This window comes from Rattus norvegicus, chromosome 2, assembly GCF_021556685.1.
Source record: "Rattus norvegicus strain SHRSP/BbbUtx chromosome 2, alternate assembly SHRSP_T2T, whole genome shotgun sequence".
Classification (NCBI taxonomy): Eukaryota; Metazoa; Chordata; class Mammalia; order Rodentia; family Muridae; genus Rattus; species Rattus norvegicus.
This window is the reverse complement of record NC_141535.1, coordinates 159278386-159299842: the sequence shown is the minus strand read 5'-3', so window position 1 is coordinate 159299842 and position 21457 is coordinate 159278386. Positions and strand designations below refer to the sequence as shown.

Sequence of the window (21457 nt, the reverse complement as noted above, 5' to 3'; positions counted from 1 at the left end):
AGGAATCAAGATACAAAGTGAGTCTAAAATTATTATTTTTCTAGTTGAAAAAAGTTTTAGTATTGTTCTATGGTTGTAATAAATAAAATTAATTTTCTGGTAGACAGATTAAGCTATGATGGGGAAGATTTATCAGAAATTAAAGTTAAACTGTGTTAGGGAGATTATATTAGTAAGAAAGATTGAAAATGTACCAATCACATACTGTTACAACCCATCAATAATGTGGTGTAGATATGAAATTATACATTGTCTACTTGGTTTTTGTTATGAACCTACAGGATTTTTCTTAAGAACTGACCTAATGTTTCTTTTAAATACATACTAGGATTTTTTAGTGAAACATTGAAAGTGGTGAATTAAATAAATTCTGGGAATTCATAAACCTGCCTTAGAAGAAAACAGCAAGTTGCTTATTATAACATAAACATATAACATATAATATATATGTCATATTTTTGGTTTTACTTTTTTACATATGGGAATAACTCATGCCATTCCCTGCTCTCTTTTACTTGCCTCCTTCCCCTATGTCTGTCTGTCTACATGTATTACATGTCCACATGAACTACATTAAAACTGTTGCTTCAGGATGACATGTAAAAAATAAATTTAAAATAAGTATTTTTCAGGAAAGAACTGATAAGATAAAGAAAATAAGCAACTTACCTCCATTTATTTTATAATGTTATGTATTAAATACTCTAATTATTTTAAAGGTTTTACGATGACACTAACAGCTGGATTGAGGACACCCAGTTTCTGTGGGGCCCTGCACTACTTATCACTCCTGTTTTGAGACCGGTAGGCTTTACCTATGCATTTAATTTATTGCTTAAAGACAATTTGGCATAGCCAATTATGTATATAGTTTTGAAGAACTCAGAGAACACTTATTGCTCAGTGAACAACTTTGGTTTCACAATCTCTCAATGAAACTTAAAATGCCAAAGAATTTTAACAAAGCTTTTTGATACATCTAGTTTTTTAAATACTTAAGTAAGAACATAGAAAGGAGGTTGTGCATGATCAATTTTATATTGAAAAGTTTGTTTTTTGCCTTCAATCAAAGCTTTTAATAATGTTAATTAGGTCACACTTAGGAAGATACAAACATTACAAATTTGCTAAGGTGGTAGTAAAACATCCATGAAAAACAGCCAAGCCAAAAAATAGAAGTGAGACGTAAGTATCTCTGGATTCTAAATTCTAGTCTCTATTTATATGTGTAGAAATGAACATTTTGCATCACAATAAGCAAGTGGTATATAGCAATACAAGTGCATATCTGAATTATAATTGCCACAGAAACAGTAGTCTATTTGCCACTTGATATGGATTTCACATTATAATGTTGTTTATAATTCAGAACTACTGGAGTAAAATAACAGAGAAGCATTTTTTTTCTCCTGAAAAATGGAAAATCTAAAACAATACTTGTCAAAGTTCTTCCTTAAGAATTGGGATTTCAAAACTGTGTTTAATATCATATGTATTTTGTATGTTTACACTAATTTTCTTTAATTCAGGGAGTAGAAAACGTGAGTGCATATATTCCTAATGCTACCTGGTATGATTATGAAACAGTAAGTAACATATATGAATATCTTTATCTATATGTTTCTGTACACACAGTGTATGAATGCAGAGAACTTCTCAAATTACTGTAAAAATATTGCACATTGGGAAATCTACCTAAAAATGGTTTACAGTTAGTCTTCATTACACATGAGCCAAGTAAATAATGTCATATTTTTAACCTACAAATATAATTTCATATTTATATGAAATTAATGGTGTGTTTTTGAAAGAAATGAAAACATTTAATTCTTTGTATATAATTTACATTTCTCTTTTTTTAGAAAGGTGTACACATTTTAAAATTAAAAATGTAAATTATTTTGAATGTTTTTCATGGCCAACTAGAATAGCCAAAATGGTAGCATTCACAAATACATAGACACAATAAGTTGATGACTTTACTTCAAAGACTTTATATGTTGCTTTAATTGACACATCAAAAACATATATATGAGTTCAGTGTAATGCTTCATTGCTTGTGTCTATTTTATACTGGTCCAATGAATGTAATGACTATATTCATTCCCTTATCATTATCTTTTTAAAATTTCTTTTGACATTTTTCTATTAATAATGATTCTTGCTATATGAAATGGGAAATTCATAATTCTGATCCTACATTTTTAGCAATAGTTACACTACTCTGGTATTAAAAAAATAGGACAAATTATTACTTCTTTCATCAAATTGGGTTTGTGTATCTCCTACAGAAGCATTCCTTATTTTAATTTTTGTAAAATAATACAGGAATTTCTCCAATATTTATTGATAGACTTGGTTTATGATTCAATTATGTTACATTTGGATTATACACATGACAGTGGTGGAAATGTTTTAAAATTATATACTCTTATGTTTATGACTGTACTATCCATAAAGTAATATATCAAAGCAAAATAAATGTACACTAGTTGAAGAATATATAAAGAAAATGTGGTTTACACACAATGCATTATTATTTACATATTAAAATAGTGAAATCCTGTCTTCTTCAGTACAATGGATAGAAGTAGAGGACATTCTAATGAATAAAGCATCACATTGTAGATGAATACTATATGTTCTTTCTAAAATGTATATCATTATGAATAAAGAAACAAGATTGTGAGAAGTAATATAAAAGAGTATAAAATATGGGTATAATTGCTAATTATTATAGGAATAAAATACTTATCTACATCCTATTTTATATTTTAGAGGGAAATGAACTTATTTTCCTATGTATAGAAAATTGAAAGAAAATTGTTTTCTTCCCATAAAAAGTAAATTTAAATAATAAGTAAATAAGATAATAAATCACAGTCATTATAAATGAAACTGAAATATGCATGAACAATAAAAACAATATTTAATCTTTAACTCTTAGGGTATAAAAAGGCCATGGAGGAAAGAAAGGATTAACATGTACCTGCCAGGAGATAAAATAGGATTACATCTTAGAGGAGGTTATATCATCCCTACCCAGGAACCTGATGTAACAACAACAGCAAGGTAAAATGAAGGACAACTGCCTATTCATATGTGTTCATAATACTCTGTCTTCTATAAACTATTCCTGGGGTTTGGAGTAAAATCTTCACTTATAGGGACTAACTGTTTTATAAATTTAAAACGCAAGGATATGGGTTCGGTCCCCAGCTCCGAAAAAAAAAAAAAAAAGAACCAAAAAAGAAAACGCAAGGATAACAGTGCGTGGCTCTATTTCCTGAAAATGTTTATTGAGGAAATGCTAGTGAGTACATCAGTCTGTGTTAGCAGTTTCACTGTTTGATCTTTCAGAATTGATTTTTTTTAATTTTTTATTAGATATATTTCCTTACTTACATTTCAAACGTTACTCCTCTTCCTGGTTTCCTGTCCATAAGCCACCATTCCCTCCCCTGCTCCTTACCCATATGGGTATTCCCCCATACATTCCCCTTAAAGCCCCACCCCATATTCCCCTGCACTAGGGTCCAACCTTGGCAGGACCAAGGGTTTCCCCTTCCCCTGATGCCCCAACAAGTCTATTCTCTGCTACATATGCAGTTGGAGCCCTGGGTGAGTCCATGTATAGTCTTTTGGTAGTGGTTTAGTCCCTGAAAGCTCAGGTTGGTTGGCACTGTTGTTTTTATGGTGTTGCAAGCCCCTTCAGCTCTTTCAATCCTTCCTCTAATTACCCCCAAAGGGGTCCTATTCTCAGTTCTGTAGTTTGCTGCTAGTCTTGACCTCTGTATTGGACTTGCTCTAGATGTGTCTCTCAGGAGAGATCTATATCCTGTTCCTTTCAGCATGCATTTTTTAGCTTCATAAATTTTATCTAGTTTTGGTGGCTTGTATATGTATGGGCCACATGTGGGGCAGGCTCTGAATGGCCATTCCTTGAGTCACTGCTCTAAACTTTGATTCCATATCCCCTCCTATGGATATTTTTTCCCCTTTTAAGGAGTGGGAGCATCTGCATTTTGGTCATACTTCTTCTTGAGTTTCCTGTAGTCTGTGGAATGCATCTTGGGTAATTCGAGCTTTTTGGCTAATATTCAACTTATCAATGAATGCATACCAAGTGTGTTTTTCTGTAGTTGAGTAACCTCACTCAGGATGATATTTTCTAGTTAATTCCATTTGCCTATGAATTTCATGTAGTCATTGTTTTTGATAGCTGAGTAGTACTCCATTGTGTAGACGTACCACTTTTTTTAATCCATTCCTTTGTGGAAGAGCATCTGAGTTCTTTCCAGCTTCTGGCTATTATAAATAAGGCTGCTATGAACATAGTGAAGCACGTGTCTTTGTTGTACATTGGAGAAACTTTTGGGTATATACCCAAGAGAGGTATAGCTGGGTTCTCAGATAGGGAAATGTCCAATTTTCTGAGGAACCTCCAGAGTGATTTTCAGAGTGGTTGTACCAGTTTGCAATCCCACCAACAATGGAGGAGTGTTCCTCTTTCTCCACATCCTCTCCAGCATCTGTTGTCACCTGAGTTTTTTTCTTCTTCTGGTGTGAGGTGGAATCTCAGGGTTGTTTTGATTTGCATTTCCGTGATGACTAAGGACATTGAATATTTCTTTAGGTGCTTTTTCCCCAATCTGTTAGTTGCCATTTTATCCTAATGACTGTGTCTTTTGCCTTACAGAAGCTTCACAGTATTATGAGGTCCCATTTGTCGATTCTTGATCTTAGAGAATGAGCCATTGGCATTTTGTTCAGTAAATTTTCCCAGTGCCCCTGTGTTTTTCAGACACTTCCTCACTTTTTCTTCTATTAGTTTGAGTGTATCTGGTTTGATGTGGAGGTCCTTGATCCACTTGGAATTAAACTTTATGCATGGTGATGAGAATGGATCAATTTGCCTTCTTCTACATGCTGACCTCCAGTTGAATCAGCACCATTTGGTGAAAATGCTATCTTTCTCCCATTGGATGGTTTTAGCACATTTGTCCAAGATCAAGTGACCATAGGTGTGTTGGTTCATTTCTGGGTCTTCAATTCTGTTCTATTGATCTATCTTCCTGTCTCTGTAACAAGACCATACAGATTTTATGACTATTGCTATGTAAGACTGCTTGAAGTCAGGAATGGTGATTCCCCCAGAAGTTCTTTTATTTTTGATTATTGGTTTTGCTATCCTGGGTTTTTTGTTATTCCAAATGAATTTACAAATTGCTCTTTCTATCTCTATAAAGAATTGAGTAGAAATTTTGATGGGGATTGCATTGAATCTGTAGATTGCTTTTGGCAAAATGGCCATCTTTACTATTTTAATCCTGCCAATCCATGTCATGGACAATCATCCATCTTCTGAGATTTTGCTCCGTTTCCTTATTCAGAGACTTGAAGTTCTTGTCATACAGATCTTTCTCTTGCTTTGTTAAAGTCACGCCAAGGCATTTTATATTATTTGGAAGTATTGTGAAGGGTATCATTTCCTTAACTTCTTTCTCAGCCTGTTTATCCTTTGAGTAGAGGAAGGCTACTGGTTTGTTTGAGTTAATTTTATACCGCAACACTTTGCTGAAGTTGCTTATGAGGTTAAGTAGTTCTCTGGTGGAACTTTTGGGGTCACTTAAGTACACTATCATATTACCTACAAATAGTGATATTTAGATTCCTTCACTTCCAATTTTTATCCCTTTGACCTTCTTTCACTGTCTGATTGCTCTGGCTAGGATATCTAGTACTATATTGAATAAATAGAGAGAGAGTGGGCAGTCTTGTCTAGTCCCTGATTTTAGTGGGATTGCTTCAAGTTTCTCTCCATTCAGTTTGATGTTAGCTACTGGTTTGCTGTATATTGCTTTTACTATGTTTAGGTATGGGCCTTGAATTCCTGTTCTTTCCAGGACTTTTATCATGAAGCGGTGTTGAATTTTGTCTAATGAAATGACCAGGTGGTTCTTTTCTTTAAGTTTGTTTATATAGTGGATTACGTTGATGTATTTTCATATATAAAACCATCCCTGCATCCCTGGGATGAAGCCTACTTGATTGTGATGGAGGATCGACTTGATGTGTTCTTGGTTTACAAGAATTTTATTGAGTATTTCTGTGTCAATATTCATAATAGAAATGAGTCTGAAGTTCTCTTTCTTTGTTGGGTCTTTGTGTGGTTTTGGTATAAAAGTAATTGTGGCTTTATAGAAGGAATTTGGTAGTGCTCCGTCTGTTTCTATTTTGTGGAATAGTTTGGACAGTATTGGAATGAGGCCTTCTAGGAAGGTCTGATAGAATTCTGCACTGAACCCATCTGGACCTGGGCTCTTTTTGGTTGGGAGACTTTTAATAACTGCTTCTATTTCTTTAGTTGTTCTGGGGGTTGTTTAGATTGTTTATTTGTTACTGATTTACCTTTGGTACCTGGTATCTGTATAGAAAATTGTCCATTTCCCCAGATTTTCCAGATTTTTTGAATATAGGCTTTTGTATTAGGATCTGATGATGTTTTTAATTTCCTCTGATTCTGTTGTTATGTCTCCATTTTCATTTCTGGTTTGTTAATTTGGATATACTCTCTGTGACTTCTGGTTAGTCTAGCTAAGGGTTTATCTATCTTGTTGATTTTCTCAAGGAACCAGCTCCGGGTTTTGTTGATTCTTTTTTTTCCTCCATCTTTATTAAATTGGATATTTCTTATTTACATTTCAATTTTTATTCCCTTTCCCTGTTTCTAGGCCAACATCCCCCTAACCACTCCCCCCCCTTTCTACATGGTTGTTCCCCTCCCCATTCTTCCCCCATTACTGCCGTCCCAACAATCCCGTTCAGTGGGGGTTCAGTCTTGGCAGGATCAAGGGCTTCCCCTTCCACTGGTGCCCTTGCTAGGCTATTCATTGCTACCTATGCAGTTGGAGCCTGGGGTCAATCTATGTATAGTCTTTGGGTAGTGGCTTAGTCCCTGGAAGTTATGATTGCTTGGCATTGTTTTTCATATGGGGTCTCAAGCCCCTTCAAGCTCTTTCAGTCCTTGTTGACTCTCTATGTAGTCCTTTTTGTTTCTACTTGCTAGATTTCAGCTCTTAATTTTATTATTTCCTGCCTTCTACTCCTCTTGGGTTTATTTATTTCTTTTCATTCTAGAGCTTTTAGGTGTGCTGTCAAGCTGCTGACATATGCTCTCTCCTGTTTCATTTTGCAGGCACTCAGAGCTATGAGTTTTCCTCTTAATACTGCTTTCTTTTTGTCCCACAAGTTTGGGAATGTTGTATCTTCATTTTCATTAAACTCTAAGAAGTCTTTAATTTCTTTCTTTATTTCTTCCTTGACAAAGTTGTCACTGAGTAGAGCATTGTTCAACTTCCATGCATATGTGGACTGTCTGCCATTATTGTGGTTATTGTAAACCAGTCTTAGTACATGGTGATCTGACAGGACGCATAGGATTATTTCTATCTTCCTGTATCTGTTGAGGCCTGTTTTGTGACCAATTATATGGTCAATTTTGGAGACGTTCCATAAGGTCCTGAGAAGAAGATATATCCTTTTGTTTTTAGCATGGAATGTTCCATAAATATCTCTTAAATTCCTTTGGTTCATAACTTCTGTTAGTTTCTCTATGTATCTGTTTAATTTCTGTTTCCATGATCTGTCCAGTGATGAGGGTGGGGTGTTGAAATCTCCTACTATTTCATGTGAGGTGCAATGTGTGCTTTGATCTTTACTAAGGTTTCTTTTAAGAATGTAGATGCCCTTGTATTTGAAGCATAGATATTTAGGATTGAGAGTTCATCTTGGTGGATTTTTCCTTTGATGAATGTGAAGTGTCCTTTCTTATCTTTTTAATGACTTTTGGTTGAAAGTAATTTAATTGATATTAGAATGGCAACTCCAGCTTGTTTATTCAGGCCATTTGCTTGGAAAGTTGTTTTCCAGTCTTTACTCTGAGGTAGTGTCTGTTTTTGTCTCTGAAGTGTGTTTCCTGCATGCTCCAAAATGTTGGATCCTCTTTAGGTATCCAGTCTGTTAGTCTATGTCTTTTTATTGGGAAATTGAGTCCATTGATGTTGAGAGGTATTAAGGAGTAGTGACTGTTGCTTCCTGTTATTTTCATTGTTAAAAGTGAAATTATGGGGTTGGGGATTTAGCTCAGTGGTAGAGCGCTTGCCTAGGAAGCGCAAGGCCCTGGGTTCGGTCCCCAGCTCCGAAAAAAAAAAAAAAAAAAAAAAAAGTGAAATTATGTCTGTTTGTCTCTCTTTTGGCTTCATTGCAAGGAAATTATATTCTTGCTTTCTGTACGGTGTAGTTATTTTGAAAACTATTTCGTAAATATGTTCTTAAAAATTACTCATCATGCAGATCCCTCTGAACCATGGTATCAAACTTTGATTATTGTTTTCAAGTAATGCATTCTACCTAGAACAGTTGATAGGACCCTACACCCTGAAGAGTGTTATGTTGATACAGCATGAAAATGTGTAACTGACCTCATGAATCACTTTCATAATAACTCCTAGTTTTAAAAATTATTTTACATTTCTCTTAACATTTAAAAAATACCATTGTTTTGGTGATGGTTCCTATTTCTATTACAAAACACCATGACAAAAGCAAGTTGGAGAGGAACCTTCACATTGTAGTTCATCCTTGAAGGTATTTAAAACAAGATCTCAAGCAGGGGTGAAACCTGGAAGAAGGAGCTGATGCAAGAAACCATGGAGTGGTACTGCTTACTTGCTTGCTCCTCATTGCTTCCTCAGCCTGGTTTCTTATAGAATCCAGGTTCTTATAAAACCAGCCCAGTTATGGTAAGGTTTTGGTTGGACTATCCCCCATCAATCACTAATTAAGAAAATGTTCTACAGGCTTGCCTACAGCCCGGTCTTTTGGAAGCACTTTCTCCAAAGGGGTCCCCTCCTCTTGATCCTAACCTCTGCCGAGTTGACATAAACTTAGCCACCACATCTGTATTTTCTTATCAGTTAAAGACTAATATGTCTCAACTTAAGGTTATAGTGGTTGAAATGAACATTCTTATTTAGTAAGCTGGTGAGTTTTAAATCTTAATGTATGTATCTGTGCCTGCTTGTCTGCGTGTGCACAATATTCTTGCAGTACCCATAGAAAACAGAAGAGTTTGTAGTATTCCTGGCAATGGAATCATAGAAAGTTTTGATTCATGAGATTTTACTAATGGTAACCAAATATGGATAGTGAGTGTTTTTAACACTAATCAATATATACAACACTGCAAGCTGAACATTCTTCAGACACATTTAAGTCTTTAGTTTTAATGAGAATATCATATAGTTTAAAATTTGCAGATGCTATATCCTTCAACAATAAAATAATATCATAGACTGATATTATATTTTAAAGTGTATAAGATTTGACTTTATTTGTATAAGTGTACTTATACTGAAGAATGTAAATATAAAAATTATGCTAATACGGAACTAAAAACTTAGATTAAATGTGTTCGTTTTAAGTTATACATTGATTACAAAATAATTTTTAATTCTATACAACCAACCTTTTACTTTGCAGCCGAAAGAATCCTCTAGGCCTCATTGTTGCATTAGATGATAATCAGGCAGCAAAAGGAGAATTATTCTGGGATGATGGCGAATCTAAAGGCAAGTTTCAATGTAGTGTATGCTTGATTGCCCATTATGATAACAGTATTTTAGCTTAATTCATACAAGTTACATTCATAATGATTTTTATATTACTTAATATATAATTTTGATTGCTTATTTGATTAACATATCATATGAATGGTGTGTTTTGAAATATCTTTGACAAATGCACGTGATTTTAATAAAAATTACTATTTTAATTTGTTATACCCTGTCAAAATTTCAAGTGTCTGGATTGTATCATGTTTTCAAATGTCTTGGAAAATTAATTGCAATATTTAAATATAAAATTTTATTAATGAAAGCAAAAGGACCAAATCAATACTCTCAGCTGTAGTTAATGTCAGTGTCAAATTATTTGAACAAAAGAAATTCTGAGATGGCTCATAGGTTGAGAGCACTGACTGTTCTTCCAGAGGTCCTGAGTTCAATTCCCAGCAACCACATGGTCACTAACAACCATTTATAATGAGTTCTGGTGACCTCTTCTGGTGCTCAGGTAGAACACTGTGTACCTTATGAATAAATAAATCTTAAAAAAAGAAAGAAAGAAAGAGAAAGAAAGAAAGAAGGGAGAAATTCTTTTTCCATTATTTAAAATCTTTTACTCTATACTTTGAGAACTTAGGACAACCAAAACCAAGCTAATTTATTAGTAAAATAGCCATGAGATATTTTATTATGCTATGTAAATCATGCATATTAACTTTATATTTTAGATTAATGAACCATTTAAATTTTTCTTAATATGTTTAATTTATTTATTTTAATATGGTGCTCTTAGGTAATAATAGTTTTTATATGTCTACAAATGTTATCATATAGTTTCTATTTGAACTCAGTATTTTTAAACTTCCTTAAACTTTATTATGTTTATTTTTCTTCAAAAGTTGGTGCTCCCCTTCAGTTACCCTATAAAGATGGCTTTGGAATGTTTTAGTGCACATATGACACAAATCTCATTGTTTTGTTGCATTTCTGTCACTAAGTAGTAGTTTCGTTATAGGTTAAAATTCGTTTAAGTATACCTTTATATTCCTTCCCTTTCCAAAACTATTAAAAATGATAGAGACATGAAATAGGACTTACTCTATCATTTCTTCATAGAAAAAAATACATAATTTCATAGGTAGAACCTATGCATTAGTATTGCAAGAAATAACATATTGTTTTCTTGTGAGTGCTTTCTTAGTGGAGACAAGGTTCCATATGTCACAGATTGTGCGAAATTCTGACTTTCCTGTTTCTGCGTCTACAAAACAGGATTATATACTTGGGTAAATACACCCGACTGAATTTCTAGACTATTTTTCTACTTATGGAAACTTAAACCAGAAAATAGATTTACTATCTCTGTTAACAGTGAAATAAAATATGAAAATTACTATCTTATTATTTAAAACATACATCGCTGTATAATTTTGATATTATAAATATAATTATAATATGCAATTATATTACTTCTCCTTTTGTCTTCCTCCCATGTATCCATCTTTTTCTCTTTCTAATTCATGATGTTGTTTATCATTGATTTTTGGTATATATATATATATACATATATATATACAGATTTGTGTATGTGCATATCTTCTGCTCCTTATGTATAATCTTACTTGTACATATATATTTTCAGGGTTGACCATTTGATACAGGATACCAATTACTGTGCTCTTCCCTGGAGAAGTCTTTCTCCCACTCTCAGCATTCCTTAGCTGACTGTGGTTGTTTGTGTAAGGTTGAGGCTTCAGGAACATTTCCCCATATACATTATATATCATACAATATATTTTAATTATATCTTTTAATAGTTGCTTTTGTTTCCTCAGAGGAAATGATGAGACGAAAGTCTTATCCAAGCTGTGTGTTCACTCAGCTTGGGCTCAGCTCTGAACATTTCTCTGTATTAACCATCCCTAGGTCCATGACTGGAAACGCCTAGGCTCCATTCCTTCTAATCTTCCAAGCTGACTAATGCACTCCAGCTTCTTTGGATTTCAGATTGAATTGATCTGCTTGGCCTCATACTAATTTTGGAAATATGTTCTAATGTTCCAGCTCCTCCTTTTCTGGCTCATCTGTCTTTACCTGCACCTAACTTGCTATCTTTGCAACCTGTCTTTGTAAAACTGTCCTAACCAAAGTTCCACAACACAAATAGCATCCTGATCTTAAGTAGCCTCTGTTTCTTGTGCTGTTTTTGTGTGAGTTGAAAATATTCTATTCCTGACTCATTCTGTTAAATCTCTGATTCTTCATTTTGTCTGCTCTTCAATTAGGTGTGACTTTCAAACATGGCAACTGCCTTCTACAGACTAAATTTACATTCATTTCTAGGGTTTCAAAGTGTGTACTAAGGCATGTCTGTATTCCAGTCAGATTCTATTGTAATCCAAGGAGTGTCTGCATTCTGACTGGATCACATAGACCAATGGTCATTGGATGTGCTCTCTTTACAGAGCAGCCATGTTGCTGGATTAAAATTCCTCTTACCATCGTTTACACACTGTGTCATTTCAAATCCCCTTGGAGCTAATTTTTCTACCTAAAACTTCTTTTTTTTCTTAATACTTATCAGAAACATAAAAGTATAAATTGTTTGTTTGTAGCTATTCTTTATTATAATTTTAAAATAATAAGTATTTTCATATTGTAAAATACAAAAAGTCAATTAATTTTTATCTGATAACTATTTATTTTTCAATTTCAGATTCCATAGAAAAGAAAATGTATATATTATACACGTTTTCAGTCTCAAATGTAAGCATTTTGTGGAAAATTTTTTTGTGAATATCTACTTTATTATTTATGATAGACTATTTCTTAGAAGGAATTAAATTTCCCTCTAGTTTTCAATAACATTAAAAGGGATAACTTGTTGAATTAGTTTTGAAATTTAAATTATCTCATTATGAGCAAACAAAAATATTTTATTAACTAAATTAGATTAAATTTATCATGAAATTTGTGCATGGTATCTTTCTGTTTTAAAGTCTACTGTAACAACATCCTAAGGAAGATAATTTCTATGTATTAAATGTGTTTTAATTTTTAAAAATATTGAATAAGAATTTTTCAGAGAAGTTAGAATTCCTTATTGTTTTTAACAATACTGAGTTATCATTGATCAATATAAGGAAAAGAATAAGAGATATTATGTTTGACTGACGTTATATGTGATTTCATCAATAATTCTAAAAATAAGGTTTTATGACATATACAAACAAAATTATTTGCACTGTGACAGCTAGTGAGATGGGAAACCGGATGGCTCCTTCATTGACTTCTCCCTTATTCCTCTCATCGATCTGATTACTACCAAAACTCAAATCTGACATTTTATCCTGTTTCTTCTCAGAATGAATTGGTTCTAAACTGCACGCATTCATCATATGCAGAGGGAACTTCCCTTGCATTTAAAACAATCAAAGTCCTTGGGCTGCAAGAGGATGTCAGGAGCATTACAGTGGGTGAAAATGACCAGCAAATGGCTACTCATACTAACTTCACTTTTGATTCTACCAATAAGGTAAACCGACCACTTTAAAATGTCCGATATGCTTCTTTATGTTCTCTAACGTTTATTTTGGAGTTCTAAATACACATTTTTTCTTTACTTTTCTGTTCCTCAAAAAAATATACCAAAGTAATAAATACTTCTGAAAATTTTGTTTGCTAGATTTTAACATAGTTTTAAATCAAGTTTAAAATATCACTAATTTAAACAATTAATCTTTATTATTATATTTTGTAGATTCTGTCAATTACAGCTCTCAACTTCAACCTTGGCAAAAGCTTCATAGTTAGATGGTCCCAAACCTTCTCAGACAATGAGAAATTCACCTGTTACCCAGATGTAGGCACAGCGACAGAGGAAACATGCAAACAGAGAGGCTGCTTATGGCAACCGGTAATCAAGTTTTTCTTGTGAATACATATGTGATTTTCATATAAGCATATCAGTGAGACATTTACATGTCAATTTTAAGTTCAACAATATAGAAATTATAACCATTTATGAACCATTTGTTATTTGATGCCTGCATGTCTAACAGACAATCAACCTTTAGATGAATTATTTCTTTAAAGACATTGTGTAGGAGAAGACAGACAAGGTGACCAGTTACATCACTGTTCAATCAAAAATGGATATTTTTTCCTTACAAAATAGCACTTTGTTTTACTTATAGTGTACAATTATTACAGTATTTTGAAAACAAATTTTCAAACTATAAAACTTGGACCTGTGCAACTAAGGGATGCTTTAGTTGTGTTGGACAGCAGTGAAAAAAAAAAAACAAATTTTTTGCAGATTTTCAGACAAGATGAACAGTGGAGATTCACTATGGTTGCAACATTGGTTTTGTTGTGAATTTAGGAAGAATGAGTGATCAGCATGGTGCTCTATTGCCCGAGTCACAAACACGTGCACTGCAGAGGTAGAATGCAAATTATTTTTAACAGCACTGAGAACTATATATTGAGAATAACAATGCTAATAAGGGTTCAAGCATTAATGTCAAGTGACAATGCGGAAAAATGCTAGCTTGATAAGAAAGGAAAGAAAAAGAGAATAGCAAGATAGCACTGAATGGTGTGGTTAATCCAGCTGTATTCAGACTGTATATAAATCACATTGTTGATTCTGATAAGAAAGCAAACATAAAAAATACCTTCGGGAGGAAATATAGGAAGAAATCACTGATATTATTAGGAAAAGTAGATATTTCGTAGACCTTTGGATACATTGATGACTCTTCTAATTCTTCCAGGTAGTTAACAGTCTTCATATTTATACTTAAGCTGACATCATTTTTCTTGAATCCTAAACTTCCTACATCATCTAAAATCATTTGAAAACTTACTATGCAAAACACTCATACTACTACTCTTAAAGTTACAGCAACTTATTTACTTGTAAAACATACAAATTTATTGAGACATAGGCAGCTTGTGCCAAAACAAAACTTTTATACAACATATTTTATATTTAGATAGCTAGAAATTTCTTGGGAAACACTAATTTTTTCTTTTGAATACATAATGGATTTTAAAGCTGTTTTCCTGAATTATTTTTTTCACTTTCTAAAAATTGTTGCCAGTATGTATATCTGAGAGCCACATGTATGCAGTCTTGTCAAGACTAAAAATAAGTGTTGGCAGCTAAGGAACTGGAATTTCAAAAGGCCATGAGCTGCCCTGTTGGTACTGGTAATCAAACCCAAGTGTTCCAGAAGAGAAGTTAGTAGTCTTAACTACCTAACTTCCATGCCTACCTAAACTACTAATACTAGAATAGAGTTACTCAGGAAAAAGTCAATTCTGATTGGAACTATTAACAAAAAAAATGAAGTGAAATTAAAATAAAATAGCTCTGATAGCATCATAAAGTAGAAGTGTCTAAAGGTGACAATTATATAAACTGCATTATGAATGACAATTATAGTGTTCACATTAGAGATGGATTGCTTTAATCTGAGACTCTCTGCACCTAAAATCTGAGTTGATTAAGCAAAACAGAATTTTATTCTTTTAAACAGAAACTTGAGGTTGATTTCCAGCGTTTTAATGTCAGCAGTGTCCAACTTTACCATATGGTTGTGCTTTCACAGTTCATCACAATTATTGGTGTTGTATTTGCAAGTTACGTACTACAAGGAAGAGGGTAGAAAAGCATCATCTTGGTGTAATTAGTTTGTATCTCCTTTTCAGGAGATTTAGAGTTTATACAATATCTGAAAAATAGACTGAAATATGTATTGCTTCTTCAAAAGCTATAATCAATTAATAACTATGGAAATTTGATAGGAAAGGCTGTGGTAAGCTATCTCATGGTTAATGCCAAAGTTACCAACTTATCTTTGGGTACTATCTTCTACTTTGTCAAAGAGCAGACAAAAATATCTTTGTTAAGATTTCCTACTTTAAATCCAGGTAGGAATCCAATCTACAGCTTTAAACATGAGCCATAAAATAGACTATATTAGTACTATTACAAATAGAGGACAATAAACTACAACTACATATTTTAAAGTCATTTTCAGACAGAGAAAGCAGTGGTATTTTATAACACAAAATAAAATACAGGCAAAATTCATTTGCATATTTTTGTCAAAGCAACACAATTAATTTTTATTATTTTGCATTGATGAATAATATTTGACGTTTTGTCTCTACTGTTCTAAGACTAGATTCAGTATGCCAATATGTGATATAAAAATGTAGAACATATATCAAACAAATAATATTTTTCATTATGTGTCACAAAAACTGTTACTAAGCTTAATTAAGGTCTCTCTGTTTGATTTAAATTCATGGCTATGATGCTTATGCTTTTTATGTTGAACATGTATCGTTTTTAGGTTAGTGGACTCTCCAATGTGCCTCCATGCTACTTTCCTCCAGAACACAATCCCTATACGTTAACTTCAATTCAACCTTTGCCCACGGGCATAACAGCAGAACTCCAGTTGAATCCTGCAAATGCTAGAATCAAGCTTCCATCTAATCCCATCTCCACTCTCCGTGTGGAAGTAAAATATCACAAAAATGACATGCTACAGTTTAAAGTAAGTTGAATATAGGCTTTCTTAGGAGAAAGAGTTAAAGAATTTAATATTCGACTTGATTGCATTGGAGTCTTGTGTTCATATTTTTGTTTGTTTTTTTTAGTTTTTGCACTGTTGTTGTTTTATACATATGGAATGCTAGATAAAGCGTGGCTATATAGAAATGGATAATCTTAAGTACTCCTCTGGGAAAGATTATAAAACATGTGCTCTGTTAGCAGTAAGTATAAACACTGTGTATTGGCACTGTTTCTTTGCAACAGATTTATGATGCTCAGCATAAGAGATATGAAGTTCCTGTACCACTAAATATTCCAGACACCCCTACCAGTTCTAATGAAAGACTCTATGATGTAGAAATCAAGGAAAATCCTTTTGGCATCCAGGTTCGAAGAAGAAGCAGTGGAAAGCTTATGTAAGTGATTAATTTCATATGAGAGGAACATTTTTAGTTTAAAAGGGTTTTATTCTAACATTTCGTTGTATGAATTATTTTCACAATTTAAAATTTTTCAAGCAACATATTCATAAGGACTATACAAAGAACAAATCCAAAATTTTAGTTTACTCCATAGGTATGATTACTTTTTGTAGGGGCTGATTTGATGTTAACGTCCTGTTCCTCAACTGGTTCTTGATCTGTCAGTAACGAAATCCATGTGCTAATTACTGGGCTGAAGGGACAGGCAGTACTACTGGGTCCCTGGAGGCAGGCAGGGATATGCAAGGAAGGGAAACAGAGTTCACCATGCTTTGGAGAGAGAACTAAGAGCCATGTGAGATCTCAAAATAGAGTGGCCACACAGGCCGCTCCTATAGGCTGGCGGTCAGGTGAGTTTAGCAACTGACATTTAGGGCAGGTGGAAGAAGCAGAGAGAAGACCATTATTAAGGGTGCACTTTCCTTGGTGGGAGTTAGTAATGCCTAGCAATAAGCAACAGTGTCCAAAGGCAATTCAAAAAGAACCACTGTGTGTGTGTGTGTGTCTTTTATCCAAGGAGTCAAGGGAAGCCGGGAGAGTACTGACAGCATAGCCGCCATCCCACAGCAAAGGAAGGTCGAGCTGATCTACACATAACAACTTTTGTTAATAAATATTAATTTTAATAGTATAATAATATAAAAGATCATAGCAGATTCATCTAATATACATGGCATGTGATGGTACAATAAGTAATTTAGACTGCGCTCTGGAACTGGGTAATGAAAACTGTTGAGATATTTGTGAAACCTGGAACCTGATAGATGTTGATGAAAATAAATTGAGAAAAATATACATTAGGTTTATGATGTATGAATCTATTAAAATATCACTCTCCTCATGTTTACCAATTGCACCAAGTTAGAATGCATTTTTATTTAAGCTCACCATGTCTTCTTTTAAATGATGTCAGGATGGTGCTGGCAGTTATGGGCAGTCTTGATGCAAATAAAGAGAATTCTAACTACCCTGGCTTAGTAAGATATTATTGCAGAACACTTTTAGTATGAAGTGTTGACAAATAAAATCATCTATGAAACACACTGGGGGGCTGATAAATACTTCTATATTGCAATATTTTTAGAAATTACATAGAAGCTTTGGCTGTATCTCAGACTTTTCATAACATCAATATTTCTTCTTTCTTTTTCTCCTTTTTTAAAATTTTCTCACAAATAGTTACAGTGACAGTCCATTCTCTTTAAACATATTTTCCTACATGCCATGTATTACAAATACAAAATACAGTAAGAAAACGGCTGAATGTAGTAACTGGGAAAACTTACCATTGAAATAACCATTATGATTAGAGCCCCTGATAAGCTTTATTTTTAAAGTTACAGAAATAAAGACAATGATTTTTCCCACAGGATAGATAAAAATAGATGAAATTTATCTTTAAGATATGAATCAAGAAATTAATATAATTTTGATCAGTTATATGATACATTGGACTAAACTATAATTATATTCTCCTCTTATATCTTGAATAATAAATACTACACAAAATATATTTTAATTATTAAGTAATTAAATTAGTCAAAAGAAAAGTATGACAATAATTAACTATATTCACTTGATACCTAGTTATAATTAGGATCACAAGAAAAATTAATTCCTCTGGTTAGCAATGTTACAGTGTGTATGCGTATAGAAAATGCATTTATTTGCTTTCAGGACAATAAAAGTAACTATAGTCATTACTTTTTAATTTTAAACATAATTACAGAGATAGACTTGTTTGTTTCCTTCTGTTTTCAGCTGGGATTCTAGTCTGCCTGGATTTGCCTTCAATGATCAGTTTATCCAGATATCTACACGTCTGCCATCAAATTATTTATATGGTTTCGGGGAAGTGGAACACACGGCATTCAAGCGCGATTTGAATTGGCACACTTGGGGAATGTTCACAAGAGATCAACCTCCTGGAGTACGTAGTTTGTGGCTACCAAATAAGGCAGCTAAGATAGTGATGCTGACCTAGTTCACTTCTAGCAGGCTGGTAACTCAAGCCTGAAACACTTGATCTAAAGAGGAATAGAGACTTGCAGTACTGATGGAGTGGTTTTCTGAAAAACAAAATACTATCAGAAATTATAGAAAAAGGTAGAAAATAAACATTCTGTGAGAATTTTTGAAACCATGTTGAACAATTTTTTTTTAAAAATTTTAGTTCTAAGATTGTATTTTTAATTTTGGGAAATATATTTAATTGTAATTCATTTATTTGTTTTTTGAAACCACCGAGTCCAATATGTTTCCCACATACACATGGGCAGAGGTTACCCAGCAGAGCCTGGAAAACCTAGCAGTAGCCATTGTAAAGGGTGATTCTCTCCTTCCTAGCAGTCTTTACTCCCAGCTAAAGGTGGGGCGTTCTGGCTCTCCTTTCTAATTCCTAATCAGATCATTTGCAGGTTAATGCAGCTGCTCTGAGGTTATGTGTACAGCAATAATGGTACATAGAAAAGATAGCATTTTACAGAACTCTTGGCCAACCCTTGAGTCCTTTGTGTCCCCTCTTTTGAAATGTAATCTGGTACAGAAAATTGATATAGAGGTAGACATGTCCTAATTTTGATAGAGTAGTCACAGGTGATTATAATCACCACTTCGAACAGTGGTACTTTTGCGCATTAAGCATGGCCACGTTCTACCAAACTTTGGTCATAAGTTTCTATGACCAAAGTTGGTAGCAGCTCAAATCTATGTAGATAAACTTAAATTTGAAAAGCAATATAAAAACATGACCATTTACTAGAGCAACATCAACAGGTTCTCTGCTAGAGCCTATTATTTCCCTGGCCATGTTTTTTTTTTTTTTTTTTTCAGTTAGGTTTATAGCATTATGTCTGAAACCTTCCTGTTGGCACATCTCAATTCCAATCAGGACAGCAGTTGGCTACTTCCATAAACTATGTACCACTATTGCTCAGTGTCTACATCTTCTCAGGTATTCATTAGTATATCACGTAGGTAACAGCATTGGTCAAGTGAGACCTTTGATGTCTTTTCTACCCGCAGGAGCCTGCATAGCAGCTCCCTAGCACTTATGCGTTATATAGCAGAATATATGCAAAGGCTATATCAAAATTATGTCCGAAGAACTCTCCATTATTAATATAGCCACTATTAGATTAACATGAGCTTGATATACAATTGATTTCTAAATAGCTTCTTAGATTTAGCAGCCACATAGAACAAAACTATTTATATTATTCTTGGAGATAACTGCTGTGATATATATATACATATATATATATATCATATATATATAATATATATATATATATATATATATATATATTTCACTGTTAGAGATTGGATGCCATGCCTCTATATTCCACAGATAAAACTGTTCATTTTATGTGTTCAAACTACTACTTATATCCTTAACAATATCGGCATGTATTCTGATACTTCCCAGAGTTCTGTTTTGATATGAGAACACATTTCTTGAATACCTAATACATTGAAAATAAATACTATTAATTGTCACCATTTCAAATATATTGTGAATAAAGATGTTTTAAAAACAGGCTCAGCATCAGTTTTACTTGCAGTTACTACTTGAAGTATATATATATATATATATATATATATATATATATATTCAGTAACATAAAGTGATATTGCATTTATTTTTGTGATAATATGCACAATCAATGCTATCTCTATCATACTGAAAATGTATCAGCATCTATTCAAAAAATGGTATATCAAAATTATTTCAAAAGAACTCTTTAATATTAATATAGCTACTATTTGATTAATTTGACCTTCATTTCACATGCTAATATATTACTAAAATTTGAGTTTGAAAATAGAAATTGCATTCTGAATATGGATGTCTATTTTTAGAAACTTTATTTTGTTATCAGTTTGATTGCTTACATCACTATGTTTATTTTTGGGACATTTTATTTTAGGAATAGTGATTACTTACAAATAAGGTGAGATACCTAACTTCCTCCAAGAAACAATTACTCTAACCTCAGGGTTGCTTGTCAGTTACCTTCATATAGTTTATGAATGTTACATACTTTCTTATTTAATTGCATGCTCTATAAAAGTATCAGTTCAAATAAAAAGGATATTTAAAAAGTGCATTTGTTTTATTCAAGTATTATTGAATTTGCTAATCAGGAGTACATTAATTTCGAAGCTTAATGTTACTGAATTGAAGCAACATCGATTTAGCTCATACTTTATTCCTCCTAAATATTCTTTATGTTTTCCTAATGTTTCAGTATAAACTTAATTCCTATGGATTTCATCCCTATTATATGGCTTTGGAGAATGAGGGCAATGCTCATGGAGTTCTGTTACTGAACAGCAATGGAATGGGTAAGGTTATTATTTGTTAACTTTCGCATATAAATCCAATAACAAATATCTCTTGCAGATAAAAACTTAAATCTTGTTTTGGATTTTCAGATGTTACATTCCAGCCAACTCCTGCTCTAACATACCGCACAATTGGTGGAATCTTGGATTTTTACATGTTTTTGGGACCAACACCAGAAATTGCAACAAGACAATATCATGAAGTATGATGCATTTTTACATAAAGAATGATAAAATTTATTTATATTATAAAATATTTCTTTTATCTAACTTACAATATTTTTTAAGGTAATTGGCTTTCCAGTCATGCCACCTTACTGGGCTCTAGGATTCCAATTATGTCGTTATGGATACAGAAATACTTCAGAGATTGAACAACTATATAACGACATGGTGGCTGCTAATATCCCCTATGTATGTATATCAAT

At 33.1% G+C, this 21457-nt stretch overlaps 1 protein-coding gene across 1 annotated transcript in view; it reads left to right on the top strand.

Annotated features, from left to right (window-relative positions):
* Positions 1 to 21457, top strand: part of Si (sucrase-isomaltase) — an 80632-nt gene that overhangs the window by 29348 nt on the left and 29827 nt on the right. The window contains 13 exon segments of the mRNA NM_001389226.1: positions 720 to 804; positions 1530 to 1586; positions 2948 to 3072; positions 9544 to 9632; positions 12343 to 12392; positions 12991 to 13161; positions 13387 to 13542; positions 15995 to 16201; positions 16465 to 16616; positions 18444 to 18612; positions 20933 to 21029; positions 21120 to 21232; positions 21318 to 21443. Of these exon segments, the coding sequence (NP_001376155.1) occupies positions 720 to 804; positions 1530 to 1586; positions 2948 to 3072; positions 9544 to 9632; positions 12343 to 12392; positions 12991 to 13161; positions 13387 to 13542; positions 15995 to 16201; positions 16465 to 16616; positions 18444 to 18612; positions 20933 to 21029; positions 21120 to 21232; positions 21318 to 21443 (1597 nt within the window).